The sequence below is a fragment of the Hippocampus comes genome, unplaced genomic scaffold (genome assembly GCF_001891065.2).
Source record: "Hippocampus comes isolate QL1 unplaced genomic scaffold, H_comes_QL1_v1.1 scaffold194, whole genome shotgun sequence".
In the NCBI taxonomy this organism is placed as follows: Eukaryota; Metazoa; Chordata; class Actinopteri; order Syngnathiformes; family Syngnathidae; genus Hippocampus; species Hippocampus comes.
This window is the reverse complement of record NW_017805828.1, coordinates 1,039,153-1,052,872: the sequence shown is the minus strand read 5'-3', so window position 1 is coordinate 1,052,872 and position 13,720 is coordinate 1,039,153. Positions and strand designations below refer to the sequence as shown.

Sequence of the window (13,720 nt, the reverse complement as noted above, 5' to 3'; positions counted from 1 at the left end):
TCCCGACCGGCCCAAAAGTGGTTTTCAGCCCCCCCCCCACCCCTCCTCCAAAAGAGGCCCACCTGTACTTTTAATAACCAGGCCGCTTTCCTTCCGTGCGGCCGCCCGCTGCGCTTACAAGCGTGTCCCTGGAGTGAGCAGGTGCTAATCAGCTCTCGGCGGGAAGTGACGAGTAGCGCGCGGGACGGCAATCACGTGCGCACACCAGACGGCGTCCGCTTACTGGACGCATTGCATCCGAAGGCACAGACCCGATAATGCGGCCGAGTAGATGGGTTTGCACGTCGGGGCTTTTAGACTGATGCTGGAGTGGACCGCCTCCGTCGGAGGGATCGATGCCGCTTTCTAGCTCTTTGTCACGCACACTCACGAGCGCGCACAAACAACGTCGGACCTCTGGAAGAACACATTGTAATACTTGGGCTCAAGAATGAACAATTTGTATTGATGCCGTTTATTCATGTATTTTTTTGTTAAGGCACTTGTTATTAACTAAATATGCAGTATGGAGCTTTCAGTATGATGCAATGCTATTTTGTTGGGCGAATGGCAACAGATGGCTCCAGCTGTTAATCGGACCTTCTGCCGTCTTGTGGAAGAGCATTTAATCGTTCTGCCTGTCGCCATACGCTGCCGCTGTTTTCCCAGCTTAAAAGAGCCCTCGTTCTCAAGCAAAGATCTTTAGACGCGACCTTCTTCATGTCTGGAGGTTGAAAATAATGCTGAGCATAATTCGTCACATTAAGATTGAGATACGTTAAGCTGTTTCATTTATTCATTTATTTTTTGCAGTCTCTTCTGAGCAAAAATGTTCAATGCCAACACTAAATGGTGGTCATGAGCTCATCTGCAGAATTACATGAAGGCCTGATCATGTAAAAATAGGCGTGTCTTCTTTATCCTCTGCAAAGAACCACCAACATCACTGGAGGCTTCCTGAGGAGCTGAGACGTCTCCATGTTTCTTTACTGGGATATTTCAGTTGACAGAAGGGGGCGCCACAATGTCAAAGTGGCTGCGCCCTGAGAATGCCGAAAACGGGGGAATGATTGACTGAAATTCTCATTCTACCAACACATTATCAATTGCGGGAAACAAAAAAAAAAATGTTGACTTCCACTTCAAGCAGATAAAATGGGTCACGTACGCCCCCTTTTGCCTTCTCAGTTTTGACTTGGTCACCGACGGGGGCATCGCCGTGGCGCTGCACTTTGAGCGCGCGCCGTTCATCACGCAGGAGCACACCCTGTGGTTGCCGTGGGGACGCTTCTTCGTCATGGACACGGTGGTCATGCGCCACGAGGAGAACGACATCCCCAGCTGTGACCTCAGCAGCTTCGCCCGGCCCAGCCCCGTGGTGTCGCCGGCGCCGCTCACCGCCTTCGCCGGCTCCTGCGCCGAGAGGGGGACGGTGGTGCCCGAAATCCAGGTGACGTGAGCCCCCCCCCACACACACACACACACACCTTCCTGCTCCCCAGCTATAGGCTGAAACACACACAGGGGTCTCCTGCAAATGATTCATCCATCCCACGCATGTGCCAAACTCTGAGCGCTATTCATCAAGTGTAATAGTCACCGCGGTGATCCTTGTCTTTCTCGTGTAATTGCTCTTCTTCGCAACTTGGCCCGTCTCCAGCGTCAATGAGCGTGGATGGGAGCGCGCGTTCACAGTCATCCGGAGCATCACGTTGATATTTGACGCCGAAATCTGCGTCGTCGTTAGTTTGACGGCTTATTGAGTTGCCCGATTTATAGCTGCCACGTGTCCATCAATAACACCGGTGAGCTTCAGTCATGTCCGTCGAGGCCGCCCTCAGTTGGCATGGTTGCCTGGCATTTTTTGTTTTTTGCGCAGTCATTAACCCTTTCACGCACCCTGTAGGCTGATAACCGTTGTCCCCGAAAGGGTTAAACGCGGTTCGGAAGGACGAGAGTGCGGAGAAGAAGAAGTGGATGATGTCCATTGAATTCAAGCTCGAAATCACAGAAAAAAATCATAAGAGGGGTGTTTGTGTTGTCGATGTTGCCAAAGCAGTTCGAGCGTCGTACATTATGTACTATGCTGAAGGCGAGAACGTCAATAAAGGGAATGACAGCCAAGGCCGCTTGAATAATTCCTCAGCTGTGGACCTCTGCTCGTCAAAACATGGAGAAACTGCTGAAAATGAGGAACGCGTGGCAAAAGAAAAGAACGTTCAGTTCGGTGAAAAACGTTTCCTCTTCTAAATGTTAGCGTGATGTCGATGCAATTTTGTCCTGCTGGGGTTTGGCAAAATTGTACAACACTAACAGCGCAAGCAAGGCCAAATTGAACCGGAATATGAATATGTTCTGTAAATATCTCACTGACACAAGCCGAACGTGTAGTTTCATACAAGATACAGCATGAAAACACGTGTTCCGATCTATAATGTACCGGAGAGGGCTGCTGTTGAAAACTTGATGGATGGAGAAGCTTTGTTGGGTATTTCCGTTGTTTATAACCGTGGCGCTGCGACCTCTTCCGCCAGTCCTCGCTCTCCATTTAGCACCGGCACGACCAAGATGAAATGACTGTCGTGCATTAGGACCAAATATTCATCAACTCCAACATTGAGGTTTCATTCCTTCAAGAATATGGAATGCTATTGTAAGCCACTGCCGCATTATGCAGATTAACGTTGTGCTTCGATAGAGCTGGACTAAAACATTGATGCACTGAAAATGTATCACACGGAATGGCGGATTAAACAAATCGCTTAATCAAAGTTTAAAAGCAAACACTTCTTCACAATTAAATGCATAATTGCAAGTCCTTAAAAGTTAATACGATTGAACTATTCTTGGGCCGTGATTCTTTCACATATCACAAGAGGGAGCCCGAGAACCATTAGTGGGACTTGTACCACACTTTGGGAATCGCGGGTTCATCATATTATGAGGCTACATTTCGATATTAAAATTCATCTTTATTTTAGTCTATTTTTTTGGGTGGGGTGGGGTGGTTGGAACAGATTAATGGCATTTCCATTCATATCAATGGGAAAAGCTAATTTGGCATGGAACAAAATGAACTTCAAGGTCAAAGTAAGCACACGGTATTTCATGGAAAAATTCTTTTGGAATGCCTTGACAACAAATTGTCGCTCTGTCGCCATCTTGTGGCCTCATAGGGCATGATCGAAAATCAAGCAAACTTCCTTATTTGTAACGTACAGGTGAGACATGCGTGATGTCATTCCCGCCCCAGATGATCGGGCATCGATCACCCGATCCCATAATGCTTTACTTTATTACATTTACTTATGAGATATCGTCATATTTTGGATTCCGAGTTACTCAAAATGGCAGCTGCCCTTGAGCAACGCGTTACTTAGTAACACGTCACCGGCTTAACTGCTCCCCAGCCACTTCATCGAGATGTCGTCCTTCATCGTGTCTGGATTCCGTTGAAAATGGTGATCAAGTGGGCTCACCTGCATCTGTTTCCATTGACCTCCTTTCCACACAAACTCGGCGTCGAGCGCGCGCGACTCAAAAGTCTAACAGGCGTCTCTTTGCCCTTTTCTAATTATCTCGTCTCCCAGTTTGCCTCCCAAGATTTATGGCATATCAGTGAATTTGTTATGAGTCTTATTTTTAGCCGCCGCCTTGTCTTTGCTCCTCTTTTTGAAGGCCACATTCTCTGCTCTGCGGTCCTCTCGAGGGCGAATTTGGATCAATCGCCGCGCAACCAAACGCGCCGCTGACTGACATGTCCTCTGACCGGCGTTTTGGCGGGTCTCTGTTTTAATGGTTACACTAAATCTTGCCGGGGCGAAAAGGAGGCTGAGGGGGTGGGCAAAGGTGACTTAATTAGAGCGGAGTGGAATAAACCGCTGCTTGCTGACCTTTTGGCTGCGGCGCAAACGCCACCCGGCATGTGCGCAGGTCGCCGCCCGGCCCGTTGTTATGACTCCATATATTATCTGCCTGTGTAAGCCGCGGGCCCAAGGGCAAACGCGGCGGTGCCGTCGTCGCATCGAGACGGCGAGGACGGAGCGGTGGTAATGAAGGACTTTTCTGTTATGAAATCGATGCAGAAAACTATTCAGTGGCGCTATAATGAAGAAATCCTTCATCGGGTTGCCAATGATGCCGCTCTGTAATTGTCCTCGTATTGATGTTTCGGCTCCATATATTTGCTCGGAGGAAAGGTTATGAATAATACGCGACAGTCTGTGCTGGTCAGCGCCAGAAGGGAAGACAAATGGACGTTGGTTGCGAAATAAAAGGCCACGCGGATTCGAACGCCGTCTTTTACGGCCACGTGGCAGCACGCCGGCCTTGCGGCGGGTCGTCGTGACCCGCTCGGAGGCTTGGATTGTTTTTGGTGTCAATCTGTCTCGGCTTCTGTATGTTTAAAGTCTTGGAATTCACCCCAAAACACAACAAATGTTTTTTTGGGGGGGACGTCCTGTTATGATTGACGTGTCCACCCAATTTAGTGTCAGTTGGTCAAACTGATGTTGGGTGGTTTCTCTATTTTTTGATTGATTTTCTGGCTTGCGACGTTTGAAATGCAAGCAAAACGGCCACATTCAAGTGGCTCACTTACTTCAGGAATGTGTTCTTTTGTTTTTTTTTTTTGTTTTGTTTTGTTTTTCTGGGGGGACACCCACGGAAAAGGAAAAAAAAGAAATTTTTAAACCCAAACAATTTCTACGAAAACAAAAATGGAGAAAAAGGTGTGGACAAAACCTCACCCAAAATATCTCCCCAAAAATACGAATAAATATTGACAGTTTGATTTTTGGACATTAACCCTTTCATGCACCAATCAGGATCACCTCTAACCTGATAACCCGATAAGCTGTCCACTGTAGTGACCGCTGTCCCTGAAAGTGTCAAAGGTCATGTCTTTTGTTTTGTCTTTGCTCCGCCCCGCTAGACGCTGCAAGAGGAAGTTCCCATCCCGGGTACGGACATGAAGCTGGGCTACCTGAGTAGCAGGACGGCGGGTTACAAGTCCATCCTGAGGGTGACGCTGACCCACGCGGCCATCCCGTTCAACCTGATGAAGGTGCACCTCATGGTGGCGGTGGAGGGCCGGCTCTTCAGGAAGTCCTTCCCCGCAGGGCCCGACCTCCTCTACGACTTTGTGTGGGACAAGACGGACGTCTATAGTCAGAAGGTCTACGGCCTGTCCGAAGCTTTTGGTCAGTTTTGGTCAATTTCACGGTTTCGGAATTGACAGTTCTAAAAGAGTCGACCTTTGTAAAAGTCCGGAGAAATTCTGTGCGAATGCTGAATGAAAAAATATGGATGCATTCGGGATGATATGAATGATACGGAACGATATCTAGGTGACGGGGAATTGGAAATGGGATTTTTTTTTTTGTGGGCATGGAAATGTTTGGCATGTTGAAAATCGTTTCCAAGGTGAAATGTTTTAAATTTCAAATGGGAACGAGGAGGTGAATCTGTTTTTATTGAACGCGTCAGTTTTATGGTGGGGATTTTAGTTATGAAAATGTTGAATTTTAGACAAGTCGTTCCCAAGGCGAAGTGCATGAGCTGAATTTTTTTGAATTTCAATTGGGAACGTTGTCAATCTGTCATCTTGAATGTGACCATGGAGAAGGAATCCAGAATTTGTCGGTGATAAATGTTGAATTATGGGAACGGTGTAAATTTTTTGAATGATAAAAATAATCGATCGCAAGATGTGAATTTTTTGCAATATGTTGAAATTGGAATGAGATCAATCAGATGGTGTGGAAGTCGATGCATGTCAAATGAACGGGCATACCACGAAAGGGAGATAAGTTGGTTTTAATAAATTGCACCAAAAAAAAACCTCCACAAATACACAAATAGGGGAATTTGTGAATGGCAAACTGAATATGCGGGGGGATTACTGTCCAATATGACTCCACTCATTTAAGTCAACATGAAGTTGTCTTCTCAATATCCAGTAACTTGATCTTCCATTTAAGTTAAGAATGTAAAAAAAAAAAAAAAATCACTTTCCTACACATTTAATATAATGATGGTGAGAGTTTTACCCAGGAACAGATCATTTCCTTTATTTCCGATGGGACAAATCAGTGAGTTGACCTTCCACTATATTGGGAGAATAACTCTTATGGTACATAAACAGTTGTATAAGCAATTAGAGGACACCCGGCGGGATGCGTTGCGGTCGCATACCACCACAGCCGCTCTTGTCAAGAGGGTTTTCCAGTCCAGGTTGTCATGTGGTAACCTGCCTTTGTTGTTTTAGTGTCTGTGGGTTTCGAGTATGAATCATGTCCCGACCTGATCTTGTGGGAGAAGAGGACGGCCGTTCTGCAGGGATACGAGAGCTCAGCCTCCAAGCTGGGCGGCTGGACCGTCGACAAGCACCACGCTTTGAATATACAGAGCGGTGAGTCAACGTTGAAATCCCTTTTGCGGTGTTCTATTCTGGTGGGGGTGGGGGGGGGGGGGTCTTTTTTGTTGCACGCCTACGGCCGCCCACAAGCCGTAGGAGACAATGCAACACGGCTAAAATTATTATTCGTATGGGATTTAAGATAACAGTTGCGTTTTTTTTTTTCCTGATGCATTTTTTTTGTTTGTTTTCCCGCATATGTCTGTTACTCCTCTCTGTTGAGATCACTGATATCAATCTAAGACAAAAAAAGAAAAAGAAAAAAAACAATCTGACATTTCAAAGAACATTTTTCTACTTTAAAAAAAAAATGCTATTTTATTAGAAATGAATTTTGAAGATCTGTCACTGGACCGAAATGATGTTGAATTAAATTAGAGCAATAAAATCTCCTTTTTCGGAAAAATATTTAGGGGGGCAAAAACCCTCAATTGATTAAATTTTTTTGAACAAATTATGGAAGATTTACTACATTGAGAAACATGTTCCGTGTTAAATTAGAATAAATAAATGTTAACATTTTTTTTTCCTGCTGTAATTTTTTATTTATTAATTCACAGTGTCCTTGTGAGCTAGTTTTAGAACCGACCCGTGGCTTACAGATTTTGTCCTTGGGGTTAACTAGTACCCACTAAATCCATTCATTTATTTAAAACGACAATGCATGTTAATCAACCAAGCAAAAACACACCCATGCAATGTGTCTTTCGTCCTGCTCCGTCCCTCCTCCTCAGTGCGTAACTGCTCACCCCTCCCTTCTCTGCCCGGGCTGTGTCATCTTTTCTCACGATTGCGACACATCCACACACATTCTACTCCCTACCACAACACATAGCTCCTTTTATACATTTTGATATGCTGCGTATTACCGCTGTCCATTTTTTTTTTCCTTCGCCACCCAAGGGGTCATTTTTTTTCATTTCTGCCAAATGGCACTTGAAAAGTGGATGAAGTGAGAAGAAAGTTCCGGCCAGTCACCTGTCACGAGCGAGGGTCCCGCTTGGTGTGCGCAGGAGCCTCATCGGAGGAGATGAGATGAGGCGTGCTGATAGGAAAAGTGCTCGGGAAGCTTTGATCTGTCACGGCGAGTGGGAATAGGCCGCCCGGAGGAGGAGGAGGAGGGCGGCGGAATCCCACCCCACCTCCCCCTCACTTCCTTGCCTCATCGTTTTTAGAATCGAGCCTAATTTAATTACCGACAGGCTGCTCGTGGAAGCCGTCACGAGATTTAATCACGCCCCGGGAAGAGGATGCTCGGCTGATCTTCGCTGATGGACCAAACGTTGCTCCGCTCAGACCACTCACGCCGGCGAGTACGAGTCGGAAGACGAGAGACGCGCTCCGTGCATTTCAAACAGGAGCTTATGGATCGCACTGAAGGAGGCTGTTGTCATTAAGTTGCAGGGCTCGTAGCAAAAAAAAAAAAAAAAAATTGAGTAATGGACGCCTCCTGTAAATTTTAGCAGAATTGCCAATATTGGGAGTTTAACGCTTAAAACTTTGCTCCTCCCTGACATGCAAACATTTTCGTACTTTAGTTGTGATGTATCACTTAAAGTGAAAGTTAGTTAGTTTCTGGATAGTGGTTTGATTCTTGTTAATCTTTAACCCATTTAATATAATTTTTTTTGGATTGTGTAAAATATATATATCACGATATCAACTGATATCAACTGATATCAAATACTGATATCGTGGCATCCACTGCGTCCGTATCACCCACCCCTGCTTTGAGCGGTCCCAAGTCCCTTTCTGCACCCCCCCCCACCCCGCCCCCCCAAAACAACAGCACGACATCCATGCGTCCCTTCCGCTGTGTCCTCACCAGGCATCCTCCACATGGGCAACGGCGAGAACATCTTCATCTCGCAGCAGCCGCCCGTCATCGGGAGCGTGATGGGCAACGGCCGGCGCCGCAGCATCTCCTGCCCGAGCTGCAACGGCATGGCCGACGGGAACAAGCTGCTGGCCCCCGTGGCGCTGACGTGCGGCTCTGACGGGAGCCTCTACGTGGGCGACTTCAACTACGTGCGGCGGATCTACGCCACGGGCAACGTCACCAGCGTCCTAGAACTCAGGTAACGCAGCGGCCGCCAGTACTTTGTTGAGGCCGGCGTTGAAAACAAACGCTTCAAAAGACAACCCAAACATAGCGCCGAGTATCGTTTTTGTCATTAGCGGGAGTAACGAGAGTCCACCAATGTCGTTTTCTTTCGCTCATGGTGGTTGAAGAAAATCTCACACGGATAAGATGTTGTGACTGCAAGCGAGGAATTGAGTGCTGGATATTCTGCCTTGGTTGTGCTCCAGAACAGAGCAGCATGTGCCAAAGCACTTTTGAAGGCTTAGTGGCCTCATTTGTCAGCGTTTCCAACTGGAAGTTTCTTCTTCTGTTTCCTCATGGGGACCGAAGAACCCCTCTCAAAACGTTTTTTTTTTTTTTTTTTTTAAGCCCCAACCGTGCCACGAGGGCTTTGACATTTGTACAGTGGCGAGAATGGAGGCCGCCCATTTTTCGAAATAAAACTTGAATCTCGTCGGCGGGGCGGGATACCAAATGGCCCAGGTGCCGGTCTGCCGCCCAATGGTTGGGGAACCGCTGTCACAAAACACGATGGTCAATTTAGATGGACAGAAATGCCCTGGAGGCACGAGATGGATCCGTGCGGCCACATCAGTTTGAACCCGATCGTCTTCTCTTCTAGAGAAACAATCAATGTCTTTGTGAATGTCTTCCCAGATGACATTGGGGAAATCCGATGTATACCATTTGATTAATTCGACCAACTAACAAGTGTTTTGTTTTGTTTTTTTCTTTCAAGACTCTCTTTTTTAACAACTAACATTTATTGTCTGTCTTGTGTCCTCTGACTGCTGCTCTTGGCAGAAATAAAGACTTCCGGCACAGGTAAGCCAAAGAGGACATAAAAAAAGATTTTTTTTCTGCCCTTCCCTTCGCTTTCCCGCCCTTCGAACCTTTGAACCCGATTCAGACCCCGCCTTCAAAGCGGAGATGATACGCTGCCTGGATGATACCGTCTGTCTGGTTGACTGTGTGTCTTGCTGCAGCTGAAAGCATTTCCATTTTTAACCGGGTGTCATCTCGCACGCGCCATTGCTTTGCATCTGCGTCTCCTGCTTCTGTGGCTAATTAGCGCGTTCGCAAATACTGAACGTGACAAAGCAGTGCAGTCATAGGGACCAAAGCATGCTGTGAATAGCGAAAACATAAAAAGGTATTTGACACCCCGTGATTTTTTTTTTTTTAATATAGATATCATTACCCATACGAGTAGTTTAAACTGTTAATAGGTAATAATAAGGATAAGAATAAATGCTGCAACACACACCGTGTCAACATTGTAATTGTATGTTGATTTGCTAGCTTAGCGCCAACTTTACCTTGGTCATACATCAGCGAGGCGAGAAATTGCTGACTCGAGCATTTCATCGACAAACTTTAACTGGACTCCTTTTTATCGCAAAGTTTATGAAGGCGTAATAAAAACCCCAATGAAAACCCGTGGAGGGGGCGCAGGAAAGAACTTAGGGCGCCCGATGATTTAGAGAGATTGTGCCAAAGAAGAATGGTGGAACATCCCCATTTTTGTATTGTCCCATCTTGTGAAACATTACTGGAGAAGATCTTCCATCCATCCATTCTCTACTGCTTATATGGAGCGGGGGCAACAGCTTTAGCAGGGAAGTCCAGACATCCCTCTCCCCAGCCACTTCTTCCAGCTCTTCCCGGGGGATCCTGAGGTGTTCCCAGGCCAGCCTGGAGACATGGTCTCTCCAGCGTGTCCCGGGTCGCCCCGGGGGCCTCCTGCCGGTGGGACATGCCCAGAACGCTTCACCAGGGAGGCGTCCATGAGGCATCCTAATCATGCCCGAGCCACCTCATCTGACTCTTCTCAACGTGGAGGAGAAGCGGCTCGATTCTGAGCCCCTCCCGGATGACCGATGCCTCTCATCCCTGACCCTGAGAGGGCCCCCCTCACCCTTTTCCGACTTTGGATCAGGACGGGGTCTTTTGTGGGCAAAGTAGGGCCTTGTACAAAATATTTGAATTGACTTACTTGTATTTGTGAAGTGGTTGCACGCAACAGAATCATCTGGATTTTGATCCATTTTTTTAAGTAGCTATATAGTCTTGTGAAAAAAATGTATCTGGATGCAGATGATTTTCATGTGGGCCACCAGGTGACAAAATAAAATGGAGTCAATTCAACACCGTTTTTTTTTATTTTTATTTTATCCCCCAGCCCCAGTGTAGGGCAGCATCGAAATGAGCAGCGAATTCATTCCGCTTAAAGTTACGAGCGCATCACTGGCGGGCAGGTGGCGGCGAGGCAGAGCCGTTTTTCAGATACGGCGCGTCTCAGGCGAAAGAGCCCCTGATTGATTTCCCATCACGGGGTCATGACTTCGGCCAGCCAACATGTGGTCAAACAGGGAATGAAAAGCCCAGTCGTGCCGGTCACTGGCCCCCATTTAGGAGAAAAAAAAATGTATAGCACAATAGCAAACACCCAGGGGCTCTCAATTGACTTTTCTGTCTCTCTTAGCAAGTGTCCTTTCTCAAATATCTTTTTATCCTCCAATGGAAAATAACGACCCAAAGATTCTGTTCGCCTTTCGACGACTTGATGTGTAAGTTTCCGGGTATTTGCACAATGGGATTTGCAGCCTTTCAATGGAAAAAAAAAATCGTTGAGTTTATGGAGGTCAACTTATTTTAAAGAAAGCACAAGCGAATGTTGCCGGAACCAAATATTGATGTTGAGTAGAGACAGTGCACCTCCATACCAGTAGGGGGTGGCAGTTATCCAAAATGGAGTGTGAATGACTTTTGTACCAAAATTTGGGTCTTGGAGTGCCGAATTTTGACTCCACCGTCCGAAACGCTATTATGTTAAAGCTGAAAGCCACGCCAAGTTACTGTGGAAGCACAAATGAACTGCCGATAACTTTATCGGTTTCAGCTTCTGATAAGCGGCCCAGCCCTGATTTTTTTTTGAGCGGGTGAAATTGTCAAGAGAGACTATTTGTGGTTGGCTTCGGTCGAATGGCCTTACAATTTTTAGGGAGTTGACACTCTTGTGATGATCGTCATTTTTCGCGTTGTATTTTCACGCACTTATAAAAGCTGAAACGTTGGTGATGAATCAACTCCAAGCGCCAACCGTCATTGCGGAGTGGTAAAGTTGATGCATCGACCAGTCGGTTCACGCAGACCCGCTACGCTGATTGTCCAAGTGTAATGAAGTGCTACCGCCGCCAATGAAAATACAAGCTGTGCTTTTAACATCTTAATGGGCTCTTGCTTTTTTTTCCTTCTCACACGCTGGTTGAGAAGTTGCCGTTCGCCTGGTCACAACCGCGAATGTCCGTCCCGTGTCGCCACGAGAATTTTTTTCAACGATACTGCAGCAGAGGGTCTCGATGGCGACCTTCAGACCGACGCGGGAGTCTCTTGAATTCGTGACACATTGAAATGCATTCAGCGGTCCGTTGGCAACTCCTCAGTGCGCCGCTTGCACCGGACTGAAATAGGCAAATCACGTCCCTTTGTTCTTGCGAGCACATTTGCATGATAAAAAGGAGATTTATCCAGGAGGGAAAACAGCGTGCGTCGGTATAAAATGGGCAAAATCGCTGCCCGAGCCGCGCATGCCGATACAGGACCGAGAGGGGGGTTGGCCGGTCTCACCCCGTGTTCGTGTTCATTGACCCCCCGCTAAGGATGTCCCCCTGCGCCCTCCCTCTATTTCTGCGCCAGCATGCGGCAAAATCCAATTATCTCCGACAAACTAGATGTTGTCTGTGAATATGGATGGCCAGCGCGCGGCCGCATGAGCTCAAGGTCGCCGGATAACGCTTCCTGATTTTGAAAGCGGCTGCTCTACATACGCCCCTGGAGCTGATAAGCTATCAGCTGATTGCACCCGGCAACGAGGATGCGCTTATTGAGGCTGGATACCGACCTACTCCACCTACAGTGTTATTTATTTATTTACTTATTTACTTGTTTGTTTGTCACCAACCACCTGATTTTTTTCGACGTGGCCGGTGGCCTCGACGTTGGCTGTTGCTCGAAGGTCATTTGTCAAATGAAATCAGTCGGCAATCCCAACAAAGCCTTGCCTTGTTGCGGCATTCTAAGAAAGGGGACCACACACATGCCCGAAAAAATAAAAATAAAACAGCCTCAAGGTTAAAGAGTGGAGATTGGCTTTTAATCCAGTCTGAATGACGGCCAGCTGACAGCCGTCTCCAAAACGCTGATCGAGGCCTGCCAAGGACCCGATAAACTCGGGTTATCTTTGGAGTGGACGCTAATGACTACCTTGCTTAGATGCACCCATGTTGCTGTTTGTACAGCGCAGCGAAAGACAAAATACCTTGCAAAATGCCTCGGCTCGGCTTTACTAGTGCGGCAGTTTACAAAAAGCCCAAAATTGGAAAATACTTTTGCTTTCCCGCTTTTTCAACAAAGGAATACGGGTTTAGAGAACAAATTGTTCATTGTGTCGCACGCCAACTGAAAGGTAAAAGTAAAACCAACTGAGCAAATGCTCTTGAAACAAATGAATCGCGCGGTGTGTTGTGCTGACTAGCTTTGTTGCCGTCAATGTCATCCATCCATCCATTTTCTAATTCCGTTTATCCTCAGGAGGGTCGGGGGCGTGCCGGAGCCCAACCCAGCTGTCGTTGAACAGTTAGGCGGGCTACACCCTGAACTGGTTGCCATCACAAGGCACACGTAGACGAATGCAAACAGACATCAAATTGCCACAATTGTGTTTGCAGCTTTGTTTTTGTCCAAATATCTCCAAAACAAGGGACAAGGGAGTCCACTTTTTGCAATCGCTGTCACTGTGTTGCTGACACAGCCTTGTAATTTTAATATCACAGAGAAATTACAGGTCAGAGAAAGTGTCCTCGCGAGCTTTTCTCTCCAGTCAGTGCTGCTGCAGCTCGTGTGCTATTAGAACAATTTGCAAGCTCTGAGTAGATCTTCTGCGCACTCTTCTCATAAACAATTGCGAATGTGGGAGTCCCGTCTAAAATGCCAGTTTTCTTTTTTTCCTTTCATTTTTTTTTTTAACCCGCTTTCATTTCATCTCACTGTCTTTTCTTTTCCCCTCCGGTGAATCCAAATGGCCTCTTCTAGTCCTTGTTAATTGTGTCTCACATGTTTTTTTTTTCTTCACCTTCGCCAACAGCAACAGCCCGGCCCACAAGTACTACTTGGCCAGCAGCCCGGTGAACGGCGCCGTGTACCTGTCGGACACCAGCAGCCGCAAGGGGTTCAAGGAC

At 46.9% G+C, this 13,720-nt stretch overlaps 1 protein-coding gene across 1 annotated transcript in view; it reads left to right on the top strand.

Moving 5' to 3' along the window:
• tenm4 (teneurin transmembrane protein 4) overlaps positions 1-13,720 on the top strand; it is a 164,929-nt gene that overhangs the window by 112,574 nt on the left and 38,635 nt on the right. The window contains exons 18-22 of the mRNA XM_019887308.1: positions 1,168-1,429; positions 4,913-5,180; positions 6,248-6,391; positions 8,226-8,475; positions 13,627-13,710. Of these exons, the coding sequence (XP_019742867.1) occupies positions 1,168-1,429; positions 4,913-5,180; positions 6,248-6,391; positions 8,226-8,475; positions 13,627-13,710 (1,008 nt within the window). The remainder of the gene's footprint in view (positions 1-1,167; positions 1,430-4,912; positions 5,181-6,247; positions 6,392-8,225; positions 8,476-13,626; positions 13,711-13,720) is intronic.